Source organism: Conger conger, chromosome 7 (assembly GCF_963514075.1).
Source record: "Conger conger chromosome 7, fConCon1.1, whole genome shotgun sequence".
Taxonomy (NCBI): domain Eukaryota; kingdom Metazoa; phylum Chordata; class Actinopteri; order Anguilliformes; family Congridae; genus Conger; species Conger conger.
Window position 1 is genome coordinate 56532463 of NC_083766.1, and position 15369 is coordinate 56547831.

Consider the following 15369-nt stretch of genomic DNA (forward strand, 5'->3'; position numbering starts at 1 on the left):
CCAATACACCAGACAAGCTCAATAAAGCGTAGCAAAGTATTTGAATCCGAAACAATTACGTATTTGACCCAGGTCTGGTCCAGAGCCCTGCTGGTAGCTGGTTGAGCAATTCAGACCTGCTCCCAGCTTGACATGGTTTGACCATCTCAAGCTATGCTCATACCCAGCTAGACCAGCGTGACCATGCTGGTTGACCAGCTCATACCCAGCCAGACCAGCTTGTGACCATAGCTGGATTTTACAGCAGGGAGTCATGGTACCATATGCTGCCCCGGCAGGACTACAGCAAAGTGGGGAAGCGCGTGGTGCCTCCTCTAGTGTAGCGCCGTTGGCGATAGCTGTCAGCAGGCCAGCGTTTCACGAATCAGCAACACCGGCGACGGCACCCTTCACCGACTACTTAGCATTCCCTTCGCAAGCCGAACCTTATCTCCGGCGCCTCGCCTCGACCGCCCGCCCTGGAGCAGACCTCCGGGGGAGTGCCGCTTTGGGAAGCGCTGGCGGCCCGCTCCGGGCGTCCGGGATGAGTTCAGTTTGGCTCGACGCGTGACGCCTCCGACGCCCGGCAGAGCAGGTGTTCCGGCACCTTCCTTGTTTGTCCTGGGTCTGCAACGTGTCGCCTTGGCTGTCCTCCGGGGAGGAAGCACGCGGTAGGGCACATATATCTGCTCCGCTGCTTGCAGGGCTGCGGTGACAGTAGGAACTAGGAATAATAATGAGGACTCTTCCTGGAAACTGGACCATCGTCCTGCTCCTGGGAGGAAAAAAAAACCCGCCATCCAAAACATGCTTATTAGGGATGTGTTGTTCTTCCCTGTGGTAGTAGTACAGCTTCTCTTGAAGCCACGCTCGTGACGTGAGGATCTTTGGCTGGTTTTGTGGTTGCTGTCAGACTGTGGATCTGGCAACCCCGATTGAAATTCACTTGCACACAACCCACGTTATGCTTTTGGTTCCTCGATCCGGGATTGCAAATAATAATAGTAATATTCTTACTACTATTATGAAAACTAACACTGTGATTCCATAGCATAACCCTTTCTAGTTCGACAGTTCTTTGTAGGGCAAAATTGCATCTTTGTGTGGGAGCTTTCACACTTCAGACCGATGATAGGGGGTTCCATAAAGAAATAAAAATGGGTTCTCTGTGGAGACCAGTCAAAGAACCCTTTTTTCTGAGAGTGTACAGCCGGATATGAATACACTGACAAACCACTGTCGTTATTATTCTATGTCACGGTTGGGGTGCTCCCAAAATTTGTATATTCAAAGTATGTTTAATAATTCTGTTGGAGGAGAATAATTTCCTTGGGGTAGTTTTAAGATTCTGTGTGGAAGTGAAAGACTATTACCCATTCAGAACACTGCGCATATTTATCAATCATGCCGTAATTTATAGGGTAATTATACATGATAATTAGATGGTTGTTCATTCGCTGATGAATAGATATCACTATTTTTCTAATGAACATCATTTAGTGATGAGAGAAAAATGTCGGGGAGACTTACAAACCGGCAGCTTGTCAGATATTACCAAAATAGCCACAGCATTGTCACCAGGCAAAAAAACTAAACAAAAAAAAAACTAAAGTGGGTTTCAAAGTTGTACTTTGTATGAAACATGTATATATCATCTATTATTGTCAGAGTTTTTATCCCGACTGTGCAGAGATCGAGAGTTGGGAGAAGTATTTAGAGAATAAACCCATGGGACACTACAGGTGATGGTGAGAATGCGATTTCGTTTCCGAGAGGAGAGAGAGTTTGCGTCAACAGACTTTGTGGTGACGCCCCAGACGCTTTTTGGCGGCGGTTCAGCGGCGGTTGGCAGCTGGATAGACGGAGTTGTTTTGTGTGTTTTTTTTAGTGGAAAGGTAGGAAGAAAAATTGGTGGTCCCTGCCGTAATTACACTAGAATCAGCCTGAGTGAAGTGGACTGAGGCTTTGAAGAGCGGTTTTATAAGAAGCCATGGGGAGAGAGCGCTTAGGTCCCATCGGTTGGTAAAAGTCACATTATTCATTTTTACATATAAATGCCTCGGGGTTCATTTCTTTGACTTGGAGATATTTGCTGTGAAAAAGCGGATGACCCTCCCAGGAAGTCAGATGAAAAGCCTCGTTAATAAATCACTTTGTTCTTAAAAGGCTTGGCTTATTCCAAAGTCCATCTGCTTTTATTATTATTTTTTATATTTGCAGGAAACGGCAATTTCCCTCAACTGCCTCCAGTGAATTTTGTGTATTTACCTCAATTCCTAGATAAATAATATTCTATATCTTTATCTTAGATCTTTATTGTTAAAGGCATGTTACACATTGATGGAATCCAGTTTAAAAAATTTAAAAGCCTTTTAACAACTACTGCTTTAGGATCAGACTACATGGTAATGCTTTGAAGTGGGACTTCATAACACCTCTGAAAATGGTGTAAAACTTACCATAAACATACGTACACATTACGAGGTAATAACAACAAACATGAGATTATGAATTAGATTATAATTCACTTTGACACTAATGACAGATTATCAAATCACTTTGTATCTGACACCATTTTGTATAAACTGGTTATAAGTGTGTATGAGGCATTATCAGGGACTTATTAATGCTATTTGGCTGCTCTTTAAGACCGATTTCAAGTAAAGTGCTACCAAAGATTAATCACAGCTAAAGAAAAATGTACAAAGCATTCCGGATCAGATTCCCAACTGTTTGTGAAACGGCAATATGGCGAGAGACCTTCTCCCTACAGTCACGGAACGCACTCCAGCCGTTGTGCCAAAATAATACAGCCCACGGTCAACAAAGAAATTAAAAATGCTGGAACGTTTACTAAATTAATTACTTACTTCCAGGGAGTGCTCCGGGAACCAAATATTTTAGCTGGCTTAACTAAATCCCCTTCATCTACCGTTGGGGTGCCTTAAGCCCGTTCTGGCGGTGAAACAGTCGCGGGGCGCGGGATGAAATGGAGGGCCTTCCCTGAGCTCTTCAGACGGAGGGATCTGTCGCCTTCTGGAGGACAGATCACGACTCCTTCGTTCTCCTGCTCCTCTCCCGAACGCGTAACTGAATACGTGGTCATGCCGCAAACATGAATGAGGAAGGTGTTTATAAATGGCTTGTTGTTTAGCTGATGCTTTTAATCAACGCGACTTACAGTTGATTAGACTAAGCAGGGGACAGTCCTCCCCAAATTAGCCACTTTATCGCCACAGCATCAGAGGAAGCCACCAAGTCACCTGTTCCTGACCAGCTCACTGATGAGTGACAATATGACTTTAATAATTTCAGCCGTACAGAATCCTGAGCATGCTAGCTATGCCTGTTGGATACGTTGGTCCTGTTTTCACGCTTGTGAGTCATCGCAAATCAGGCATTTTTCAGTCGACATTTACTGAGCTGGAAAATCTGACAGGCATTTGCACAAATTGATTTTTAACTCCCCCGCATGAGATTTAAGCAATCAAAATGAGGCCTTCTGTCTTTCTCAATGTGCTTCGCTCTCTTTTTTTGGCTGTCGTGTGTTTGCGTCCGTGTGCGTGCGTGTGTGTGTATGTGTGGGAGAGAGTTACATAAAGAGAGAGACAGAGAGGAATACATAGTGAGAGCATGAAAGAGAGTGAGAGAGAGAACAAGGGAGAGAGAGAGAACAAGCAAAATAGAGAAACAGAGAGAGAGACTGAGAAAGAGGGAGAGGGAGAGACATAGGGAGAGAGAACAAGAGAGATAACAAGGGAGAGAGAGACTGAGAGAAAGAGGGAGAGATAGACAGAGGGAGAGAGAATGAGAGAGAGATAACAAGGGAGAGAGAGACAGAAAGGGAGAGGGAGAGACAGAAGTAGAGAGAACGAGAGAGATAACAAGGGAGAGAGAGACAGAGAGAGAGAGACTGAGAGAAAGAGGGTGAGGGTGAGACAGAGGGAGAGAGAACGTGTGTGAGCGTCAGTGTGATTAGAAGTACGTAACTGTAGGCCCGGTCTCATTACACTGTTGACTGGGGCTGCCCTGTGTAATTGAGCTCATTACTCCCAAGGAGAGGATTTCCTTAGGGAGATTTCCGAGGAAGTCTACGGGGACCTGAGTGTGTGCTTTTTCCGAGACTGTGTAAATTCATTAAATTAGGAGCCCTGGCACTGCCTCCTCCCAGTCTGCGCACCCGGGCGTAGCATCGCGGCGCGCTAGCTCGTCTTCCAGGAACCGCGCTCCCCTTCTGAGCAGGGTGACCCGATTCCCCTGAGGACCGTGTGTAAAATGCTGTTACAATCTACGGTAATGGCAAGCAGAATTTGGAAAATATGCTACAACTGAAGCACAGGACAAATCTACACTCTCAGAAATGAAGTGCCTAAAAAGGTACAAATGCTTGTTGCTTGGGCAGTACCCTATAGGTGCATAACATTGTACCCCAACCAGTAAATATAAAATTAATTAATAATAATTAATAATACATTTCTACCTGTTTCTGCTTGGAAAACATACCCATTTGTACCAAAGGAGAACTTCACCGTACTGTCAGGGTACGTTTGGGAAAATGTATCTTTGAAGAACAAAAATGTACCTCCACTTTCACTTTCTGAGAGTGTGGATCAGGGGTGGGAAACTGAATACCCAGGGTTTGTGTGCTTTCCTTTCTATCAGCTGTCAATTAAGGCCTCGAGAACAAGGTGTGTGGATTCCTCTGCCAGTCAATGACTTGAATGAACCGCAGGTGCCGGGAAAAACCCAAAAACCAGCAGACCCTGTGGAGCGTGACACCTGTGGTGTCCATCAGTGTTTCTCAACTCTCAGCCCTGGATTTTAGACCCTTTTCACATGTCCAGTTTATACTGAGAAAATCTGCACCCAATCTAACTCCAGTCCTCAGGACCCACTCAAAGGCTATTGTTGTAACCAGGAACTCACACTGATCTGATGGCTGAACCAATCACCAAAAATGCCTTTGATTAGTTAAATGAGTTTCTGGTTACATTACATGTCATTTGGCTGACGCTTTTATCCAAAGCGACTTTCAGTTGGTTACACTAAGCAGGAGACAATCCTCCCCTGGAGCAATGCAGGGTTAAGGGCCTTGCTCAAGGGCCCAACGGCTGTGCGGATCTTATTGTGGCCACACCGGGGATCGAACCACCTTCCTTGCGGGTCCCAGTCATGCACCTTAGCCACTGCGCTACAGGCCGCCCCTGGTTACGACAAAAACCTTCTGGCGAGTGGGTCCTAAGGACTGGAGTTGAGACGCTCTGGTGTAGGTTTTGTCAGAGTTTGAAAGGCGGGGCTGTCCCAGGACGAACGGGGCGTCTGGCGGCCCTGCTCCCGAGGCACGCGGGAGTGTGGAGCCACGCGCCCGCCGGGGCCCGACCCGGCTTTAGCCAAGGCGCGCGGCGGAATAAATCACGCCCTTAATGAAGCGCATGGCGCCCCGGATCAATGGGGGGAATGACAGGATTGATCGCGCAGGCTTAGATTGCATCAACGGCCCCTTTAGCGGATAAATATTTACGCCGGGGAGGAAGGAACGCTGAGGGTCGCCCGCGGCGCTGCAAGCGAGCGGCGCTAATGCGGCTAATATCACGAGCGGGAGGGCCTGAGCGGCCCGGCCTGGCTGACACGCTGTTTTAGGAGACGCAGAGCGTGATGACCCGCTCTGTGACCTTCTGTCTGGGGGTGATACTGACACAGGCCTGGGGGGTGAGTGATACTGACAGGGGTGAGTGATACTGACACAGGCCGGGGGGTGAGTGATACTGACAGGGGTGAGTGATACTGACAGGGGGGTGAGTGATACTGACACAGGCCGGGGGGTGAGTGATACTGACAGGGGGGTGAGTGATACTGACACAGGCCTGGGGAGTGAGTGATACTGACAGGGGTGAGTGATACTGACAGGGGGGTGAGTGATACTGACACAGGCCGGGGGGTGAGTGATACTGACAGGGGGGTGAGTGATACTGACACAGGCCTGGGGAGTGAGTGATACTGACAGGGGTGAGTGATACTGACACAGGCCTGGGGAGTGAGTGATACTGACAGGGGTGAGTGATACTGACACAGGCCTGGGGGGTGAGTGATACTGACAGGGGTGAGTGATACTGACACAGGCCGGGGGGGTGAGTGATACTGACAGAGCCCTGGGGGGTGAGTGATACTGACAGGGGGGTGAGTGATACTGACAGAGCCCTGGGGGGTGAGTGATACTGACAGGGGGGTGAGTGATACTGACACAGGCCTGGGGGGTGAGTGATACTGACACAGGCCTGGGGGGTGAGTGATACTGACAGGGGGGTGAGTGATACTGACACAGGCCTGGGGGGTGAGTGATACTGACAGGGGGGTGAGTGATACTGACACAGGCCTGGGGGGTGAGTGATACTGACAGGGGGTGGGTGATACTGACACAGGCCTGGGGGGTGAGTGATACTGACAGGGGGTGAGTGATACTGACAGAGCCCTGGGGGGTGGGTGATACTGACAGGGGGTGAGTGATACTGACAGAGCCCTGGGGGGTGAGTGATACTGACAGGGGGGTGAGTGATACTGACACAGGCCGGGGGGGTGAGTGATACTGACAGGGGGTGAGTGATACTGACACAGGCCTGGGGGGTGAGTGATACTGACAGGGGGTGAGTGATACTGACAGAGCCCTGGGGGGTGGGTGATACTGACACAGGCCCGGTGTTACATTCCTCAAACAGGCTGGTTCTGCATCCGGATATATGATGTGCAGTATGGATGACGCTTATGAGTGGACCATTCCCAGGCCTAGAAACAGCACGCTGGTCCGCACTCTCCCAAAGGATGCGCTAATATCCTATACGCTTTTTGTGTTACTTTCAGCACAGTGTGTTGACTGTGTTGAAAATAACACAAAATGTGTCCTTAATTATGTATAATAAGCAGGGGCGTGTCCAATGGTGCACTGGTCATCTCTGGAATTTGACTGGCCCACCCCTATGTCTTAAGTAAAATAGTGCATTGCCATTGGCTAATGTAACTGTTGGCGATAGTGCGGCCCTTTTCTGGGGCTGACCTCCCAAATAATAAGGAAGCAGCTTGTGAGTGGGCTATTCGTACAGGGCACAGAGGTCTGGCACCTGGTGCTCGACCGTGTTTGCTGTAGGTCCGTGGCTGAATGCGTGCATTCCTTCAAAGACACGCAAGAGAGGCCACACAACACTCAATCACGAGCTAGCCTTGGCCCTTCGAGTGCGGGGCGCCGGGGCACCGCTGAGCAAGGTCTTCGCCAAAAGTCCGCACTTGATCACCGTGGCGGTGTTTCTCCGAGAGGCACTCGAGAACACATTCCTGCTGTGAAGACCTTGTGCTGGTGTGTCCATTACCCCTCAGTCAAGGATCCAAGGCCAGCTCCTGATGAAGTGCTCTGTTCAGGAGGCAACAAGAGGGATGGTTCTGAGGCCAAACACATGAGAGGTTCAATGAGGAGAAAAGTTTGACCTAACCGTGACCCAACCAAGACTGACACACAGAAAACCTGGGTTCGAGCGTGCTGTAACAGTATGTTTATTTGAAATGAATGGAGAAATGTAGGCATTGTTTAAAACATTAAAACATTTCTTCTCTGCTGTGCACACCTGAAATTGAATTCACCAAAACACCCAAGGGTCAAATATCCTAAACTAATATCCAAAAATGTCCATGATCTGCAATTAGCTGCAACTTCTTACGTTTTATAATCGAGAACATTCATTCAGTCTTTTGTGCATCATGCAATTGCTTTTAATATCGTGGTGTATGTCTCTCAGGGACTTTTGTAAGCCAAATAGCTATGGACTCATATTCTTTATAATCAATTCTATTGGTAAATCAGATAAAAGGGTTGGAGTTGAAATCTTCACATGAGAACACAGGAAAGAAAAGCCAGTCTTAACAAGCCTTTTAGTCTTGTGTTGAGACTTCAGATCTTGTTTTGTTTCTCTCATGTAGATAATATTAGCTTGTTTTAAGTCTTGACAAGTGGAATGTTCTTACCCCATTGGCAAATCTTGAAATGAGGAAAGCAATCACCTCATTTGTAATATTTAGTCTTTTTTTTTAAATAAAAAAGCAATAGAAATAAGATAAGACTTAGTGTGTTTTTTGCAGTGAAGTGTTGTGATGAGATTAAGAGTGAACCTGAGTGAGATGATTGGGGGTGGGGGTGGGGTGTCTCAGCGTGGGGGGGTACAGTAATGAGGGATAACCATGTGTCCCCCCCCCCTCCTCCCCAGCTCTGAGGGACAACCGGATCGAGCTGATCCGGGCCTCCTGGCAGGAGCTGACCATCAGCATCAGCGAGGTGTCTCTAACGGACGAGGGCCAGTACACCTGCTCCCTCTTCACCATGCCCGTCAAGACCACCAAGGCCTACCTCACCGTGCTGGGTAAGCTGTCCGTCAATCAATCAATCAATCAATCAATCACACGCACAATCAATAAACCAATCAATCACACACACACAATTAATCATTCAATCACTTACACCTGCTCCCTCTTCACCATGCCCGTCAAGATCACCAAGGCCTACCTCACCGTGCTGGGTAAGCTGTTCATCAATCAATCAATCAATCAATCAATCAATCACACGCACCTTCAATAAACCAATCAATCACACACACAATCAATTATTCAATCACTTACACCTGCTCCCTGTTCACCATGCCCGTCAAGACCACCAAGGCCTACCTCACCGTGCTGGGTAAGCTGTCCGTCAATCAATCAATCAATCACACACGTTATCAATCAACCAATCAGTTACACCTGCTCCCTCTTCACCATGCCCGTCAAGACCACCAAGGCCTACCAATCAGTCAATCAACTAATCAATGACTATCAGTGCTATGTAAGTACCACTTTTTTATCTGTGATTTTTTTGTAAAAATTGAGGTAGCAGATATGCCTTTCACCAGTTATTCCATCTACACAGCATTGAGAGCGTAGCAAACCCTTTTAAAGGAACCAGTTTACAACGGGCAGCTGCAAATTATACGGACATTAGGAGAAAGTTTTTTTTAAGAAAGACGTGCTTTTCTCTTGTTAGAACTTGCTTGGACTCAATCAATGTGCCCTTAGCTGTGACAAGGACACTTTCTGAACAATTAAAAGCGATGGTTGTTATTTTTTTCTTCTCGTGTGTTCAGCACCCATTCAACAAACTCATTCAAAGTGAGTTCGTGAAGAAACATTTAACAATCGCATTTACTCGCAAAGTCAAAATTAAGGACCTTAAAAGCCTTTTGTGCCATTCTCAGTGCACCTTTCAGTAAGTGTCCTATAAGCAAAGTGCTTTCTGTTGGCCAAACACATCCCTTTCATTCGGAGAGCTTCGAGAATCTATTAATGGCAACAGGGAAACGGGAGGGAGGCGATTTCATCTGAAGTGAACATTGTTTGCCTTCCAGGAGAGAACCAGTGCACTTATTCACGACTTTTATCAAAAGGAACATGTCACACGCAAATGGAGAAAACTTGGTTTGAGGAAAGAGAAAGGGCATCTTTTCACTGAGACCTCTTGACTATAATTTCACCATTCCCTTGTTTGCTGGAAGGGCAGTGGAGCTTCTGAATAGTTAAAAATCTGCAGACGCACCGGTGAAAAAGGTAAAAAGGCTCTCCATTTCGGATGGGTCGGTGCGTGAAGGTGCCCTAATTGTTTTGTGCGACACTCGCTGCCTTTTTGTTCTCAGTATCGCAGCAACGGTTGAATCTCAGCTCGGTCGAGGCAAGGTAACGACTTTTTCAAAAACCCCACCGCCTTCCCAGAGAAGCCAACACCTCTCAGCGTCAGGTCCCGTGTTGATACGCTGTACATTATAACACATTAGTGTGAGTGTTACGCTTTAAAAATGTCACCAGAAGATTTAATTAGTCTCATTTCAACCATTTGTACTGCAGGAATATGCGTTCGTATATTTTTTTTTTCAAGATTTATGTAATATTTTAACAAGCCGGGAGAGGGAGCGTAATGCCACCCTCTATTACCCACACGTTTGTTTTTATTGAAATAAAAATGGAAAACATGATGACCTCATCTCTCGTCCCTAATTTAATTATCGGGCGTATTAGCTCCTCTGATTTTAATGATTTGACATAGCCCATTATGGCCATTAGTGGCCTGTTTCTGTCAGCTAGTGAACAGGAAATGAAAACCAGTTCACTGTGGTCACAAGGCAATTATATTGGGCAATATAAAGCCACGTGTTTCCCCATTACTGTGTGCAGTGCTCATAAAGAACTGCCTTTTTTTTGTTACTGTTGTTGTTGTTTTTGTCACCGTCAAAGCCATTTCACCTTTTGGTCACATTTATTTTTGACTAGAATTTCCATAGCTCTAGACACAGTACAAAATGTACAAACAGGCCCTGTGGAAGAAAGGAACGGGTCCAGGTGTCAGACAGGTAACACCGGGAAAGCACTGTGGGTAGTTCTGTCGTCTGATTAGTGGACTGGGCTTGTGTTTCAAAGGTTGTGGGTTAGATTATGATCTGGGGTGCTGTCGTTGTACCTGTGAGCAATGTACTTAAAGGATAACTTTTCATTTATTTCAGTATCCTCAACGTATGATATGAATATGCCAAAACCAAAATGCTAATTACTGGTGTTATCCTTTAACTTGTGTTGCTTCAGTTAAATTTCCATCTGAGGAAAGTGTGCAGAGAAAAAAACAGACAGCAAAAAAAAAAAAAAAAGTCAGTTGCTATGGATAAGGCCATTCACTAAATGCCAAATTTAGTGTGATCATTGATTGCTTCAGCACTGAATATCTGTCCCTAACTATTCAGAAGTGTCCTTATTTGGGCTTCTGGGGGATTTATCCTGTTCCAGTGTGGATGAACCCCACAGTCTCGTATCACTACATACATTGCATCACCGCTGTTTAGCTGATGCTTTTATCCGAAGTGACTTACAGCTGATTAGACTAAGCAGGGGGCCAATCCCCTCCGGAGCAATGTGGTCTTGCTCAAGGGTCCAACTGCTGCTGAGATCTTACTGTGGCTACACCGAGGCTTGAACCACCAACCTTCTGGATCCCAGTCTTGCCCTCTAGCTGCCCAGACTGTGCCAATGCTGATTATGGCCTATAGCCCTGCAAGGTAACGCAAAATTAGCATCTGGCCGTGTTTTTCCGCTCAACAGTGACCCCTGCTGGTCATTTCGGCACCTGCGCTCTCCTCTAGCTCCAGCACGGTTGATTCAGAATTCAATTCAGAAAAAAGTATTAAGAAACACTTAAAAATGAAGTTTCCTCATTAGACAGTCATCTCATTGAGGCTGACAGGGCTGTGTTATTATCCTCCACACAGTTAAAGTTTCGGTGTTAATTCAACCCGAACCGAGTCCAAATGAGCTCAAATGTATTCTATCAGATTTGATTTAACAATGAACATTTTGCAATATGTCCCTTACAAATTGGCACCAGGGGGAAATTATTACACTGTCATTTAGAAAAATAATTTAGTTTAATACATATCTTCTAAAAACGGCTTGGATTTTCTTTTTTCTTTCACTCATATTTCTTTGGCAGATTAATAAGGACTGAAATTGAACCAGAACACAAATTAATGTACAAAAGAAGGAAGCAATTGGTCCTGTGCAGGTATTCATACGGAATGACTGCACAGTTGCCCCGTCCCTTAAATGACTTCCACAGTGATTTGGTGCGAGATGATCTCGACCATCTTAAGCAGTTAACTTGTTAACGGCGTCGGCCATTTTGTTTCTTGTTGATCGGCGCGACTCAGCAGGGATATGCTAATGGAGTCAAATGGCCAATTTATTATCTCTCTTCCTTCATTCAAAGGGAAACCGATATCTCATTTTCCTGAGTAATGTTTTTATCGATCCCCGCTCGAGCTTGTCTCCGCCGTGCTGCGTCCTGCGCGGCTGATGAAATCCGCGTAAAGTCGCGTACCCTCGCCGAATCCTTCAGACGCCTCAACGAACACCCGGGAAGACCTTAAAGGGTACTAATTATTCGCCATTGTTACCGGCCAAGAGTCGGCAAGGGTTGGACAGGGGGAAAGAAACAACAGGGTGTTCCCTGTCCGGCGTGAACAGACAGCGTATCTTCTTTTTCATTTCCCCCCCCCCCCCCCCCCCGTTTTTCCACTGCTTCTCCGTCACGTTCCGGGGGAATGTCAATTAGCGCGTGGCAGCTCGGAAAACGTGACCTTTGTCTTCAAAAACTCCTCCCTCCCCGACCACGCGGTGTGTTTGTCAGCTGGCAGTCTCTCTCGTCGATCTAATATGTCAGGATATGCCGTGTTAACCTTTTCACGCACTTGACTCGTCTTTGAAAGCGCGTCTTAGAAGCCCCAGCGAGTGAGAACGAGGAAGGGGGGGGTGATAGGTCATGAGCGATTGCGATGCTAAAGCGGCTACGCTAAGCGCCTTTGCATCTTGACGACTCGTTATCTCCTCGTCCAAATCTCCTCGCCTGGCCTGTCTTCTGTGATAAAGAGGGAAGGGCACTTCCTTCCGTATTGGAAGGGATCTTATTGCGGCTACACCGGGGCTTGAACCACCAATCTTTCTGGCCCCAGTCATGTACCTTAGCCACTGGGCGACAGGCCGCCCCTACCTGTGCTATTCAAAGCTTTCAGAACATCCAGAAAATCAAAAAATAAAGAAAGGTCTAGTCACAGAGGCCATCAGCTAAAGCATTTAAAAACTTGTTTGTTTAAGGAGCATGTCATCAATTTCTTCATAACTCACTTTGCCCATAACCATTTGTAGACGTTGTGCAAGGTTTTGTTTTTCTTGAAATTACAAACTAATTTTTTATTTATTTTATTTTATAAATGTATCCAAGCGTATCCGTTTCAGACAGGACTTTTTATCAGTGTTGCAATGTTTTCCCTTACAGCCTCCCGCGGTAAGCCACCGCTCAGTGTGTGTTTTCTTAAACCACTCAGTCACCCGTAACAAATGGTGACATTTATCAAATTGTGTAACCATTGAGAGTGGTTGTCAGCACATTTAAGAGAGACATTTTTAGCACTTGTATCTGAGTCGCCAGATGGTTAATGTCAGGGAGATGCAAATTTGAGAACTGTCTGCTGTCAGACTGGGAACATTGATTACAAAAAAACCGCCTGATTTTTGTCACTTGTCATGATTTGCGTTTCGTGGGCTCTGTGCTTGACACCAATCTTGAGATGATGGAATAAGGACTAAATTTTGCATGGAGATGCAGTTTCATAGAATGGACTCGGATGTAACATTGCTTCAGAGAATTTATCACTTTTCTTAGACTTTCGTACACACACAAAATATAATTGAAAATAAACTTCACAAGCAAATGTTTCTTCTTCTTCTTCTTCTTCTTCTTCTTCTTCTTCGTGACTTAAAAACGCACTTGCTTTTGCTTGTAAGACAAAGCAGACAGGACAGATATTGTGCTGACAGTTCATGCCAACCAATAGTGGTCTTTCAGCTGCATTACCCACACTCTTCTCTGGCCACACTGCTTCTATATAAAGATTGTTACTAGACAAGGAGAGGACAGGTTGACACATTTTTAGAGATTGTATTTGTTACATGTACTGTATACACTGTCAGAAAAAGGGTTCTTTGGCTTTTTTCTCCATAGAGGTGTGAAAGCTTCAAGACAGAGATTTTGCCTGACAAACTCTTTGGTTCACCGATGGAATCACAGTGCTCCTTTTGGAACCATTTTTTTCTGAAAGTGTACAGCATGCATTCATTGCCATAGAAACACCACCAGGCCTTTGCTTCTCAGATACCCTTATCCAGAAGGGCTTATAGGTCATCCATTTCAAAGCTCTATACTGTATTTTTATACAAGCAATTCTGGTTAAAATCACTTGGGTTGCACCCTCCCGGGATTTGAACGTTCGGCCCCATTCCCTTCCCCTTTCTTCCCAGCGAATCGATGTGCACGCCGTAACGAAAAGCGCCGCGGCTGTGTTTGCACGTAGTAAAGGTGATGTTTATTCATGCAGACGTTGCGCGAAGCCTCGCGTGTTTGCGGACAGGATGTTGATCCCGGAGCGGATGTTTTTTTGTTTTTTTTTCCCGCGCAGGCGTTCCGGAGAAGCCGGAGATCGACGGGCTCCCGAAGCCGGCGGTGGAAGGGGAGCACATCACGCTCACCTGCGTCACCTACGGCAGCAAGCCCGCCGCCGACATCAGGTGGTTCAGGAACGAGAAGGAGATCAAAGGTACGGGACTGTTACGTTCTCAGGCGTCCAGGGGTAGGAGGGAGTACGCAACAAAATTATAATGAAATAAAAATGACCGGGAGGATGTATTTGAGCGCTATTGGAGTGAAAAGGATCGAACAAACCAGGTTTGAGGTGCAATAAGTGTATTTACAAGAATTTACAGTGGCGGTGCTATTTACAGTTTTCAAACAAAAACTCACAAGACAAAGACACATGGGGTACGAGGCCAAGGGACCTGGGTGTTGCCAAATCAATTAAATTAACAAAACCAAAGAGAGCTAAAAATAAAATACATACTAACTGTTCACTGAACGGGATCTATCCGGGCCGGGATTAGATCGCTGTTCGCCCCGAACTTTTACTTATAACTAAATGCCACTTTCGACTATGTTTCTTCAGGAATACCAAGTCCAGTAATCACCGAAATGACCTTCCCAAATTCTGTTTCTGAAGCGAAATAGTAATAAAAAATTGCGAGATGTTCATAATGCAAATAACCACGCGTTACAACAGTAGTATGCAGGAGAGCGTCTCTGAACACGCAACGTGTCAAATATCTAAGTGGATAGGCTACAGCAGCAGAAGACCAATAAGTCTAGCCATACACTCAGTGAGGTATTTATTAATGTACTTTTCCCATCAACTGCTAATAAGTAAGCAACAGTGCATGTCTGTCTCTGTGCTCTGCTGCTCTGGCTTGATCAATGTTATTTGCACCGATTACCAATAAGGATTTATTTAGGATACCTTTGGTCTTCTAAGATACCAGAGGAAAAACCCAGATTTGCTCCAAAGTAAAATGACGCCAGGATCTTTTCCTGGATAGATGGTTATTTGATGAACACGAGGGAGCGTATGGTGCCCAGCGAGGAGTTCCGACCTTGGAGACAGGCTTCAGGCCAGATGGGGAATGGAACGAATTGCTCACGTTCTTGCTGGAATTAATTACGTAGATTAAGGTTTGAGATCTAAGTCCTGCGAGATTCATTTAACAGCTAGGATAAAAACCCGACGCTCTACCTTTGTATTCTCTGGGATTTGGCCCGTGTCATGTTAGCCCGGACGAAATCATCCCTTTTTAAGAGATTAATGGAATGATAGATAACAGCTTTTTTATCGGAACAAGAAGTCATAGGTGTCTCTGGGAAGTTGGGCCTGTTTTTGTAGCAAAATAAGGCTCCTTGGCCTC

At 46.0% G+C, this 15369-nt stretch overlaps 1 protein-coding gene across 5 annotated transcripts in view; it reads left to right on the forward strand.

Moving 5' to 3' along the window:
* Positions 1 to 15369, forward strand: part of LOC133134118 (cell adhesion molecule 2-like) — a 416600-nt gene that overhangs the window by 350641 nt on the left and 50590 nt on the right. For 3 of the 5 annotated variants that reach the window (XM_061250545.1, XM_061250547.1, XM_061250546.1), the window contains 2 exons: positions 8226 to 8378; positions 14040 to 14177. In XM_061250545.1, the coding sequence (XP_061106529.1) occupies positions 8226 to 8378; positions 14040 to 14177 (291 nt within the window). Of the gene's footprint in view, positions 1 to 8225; positions 8379 to 8652; positions 8693 to 14039; positions 14178 to 15369 lie in introns of those variants that run through there. The other 2 variants (XM_061250548.1, XM_061250549.1) reach the window with 1 other exon arrangement.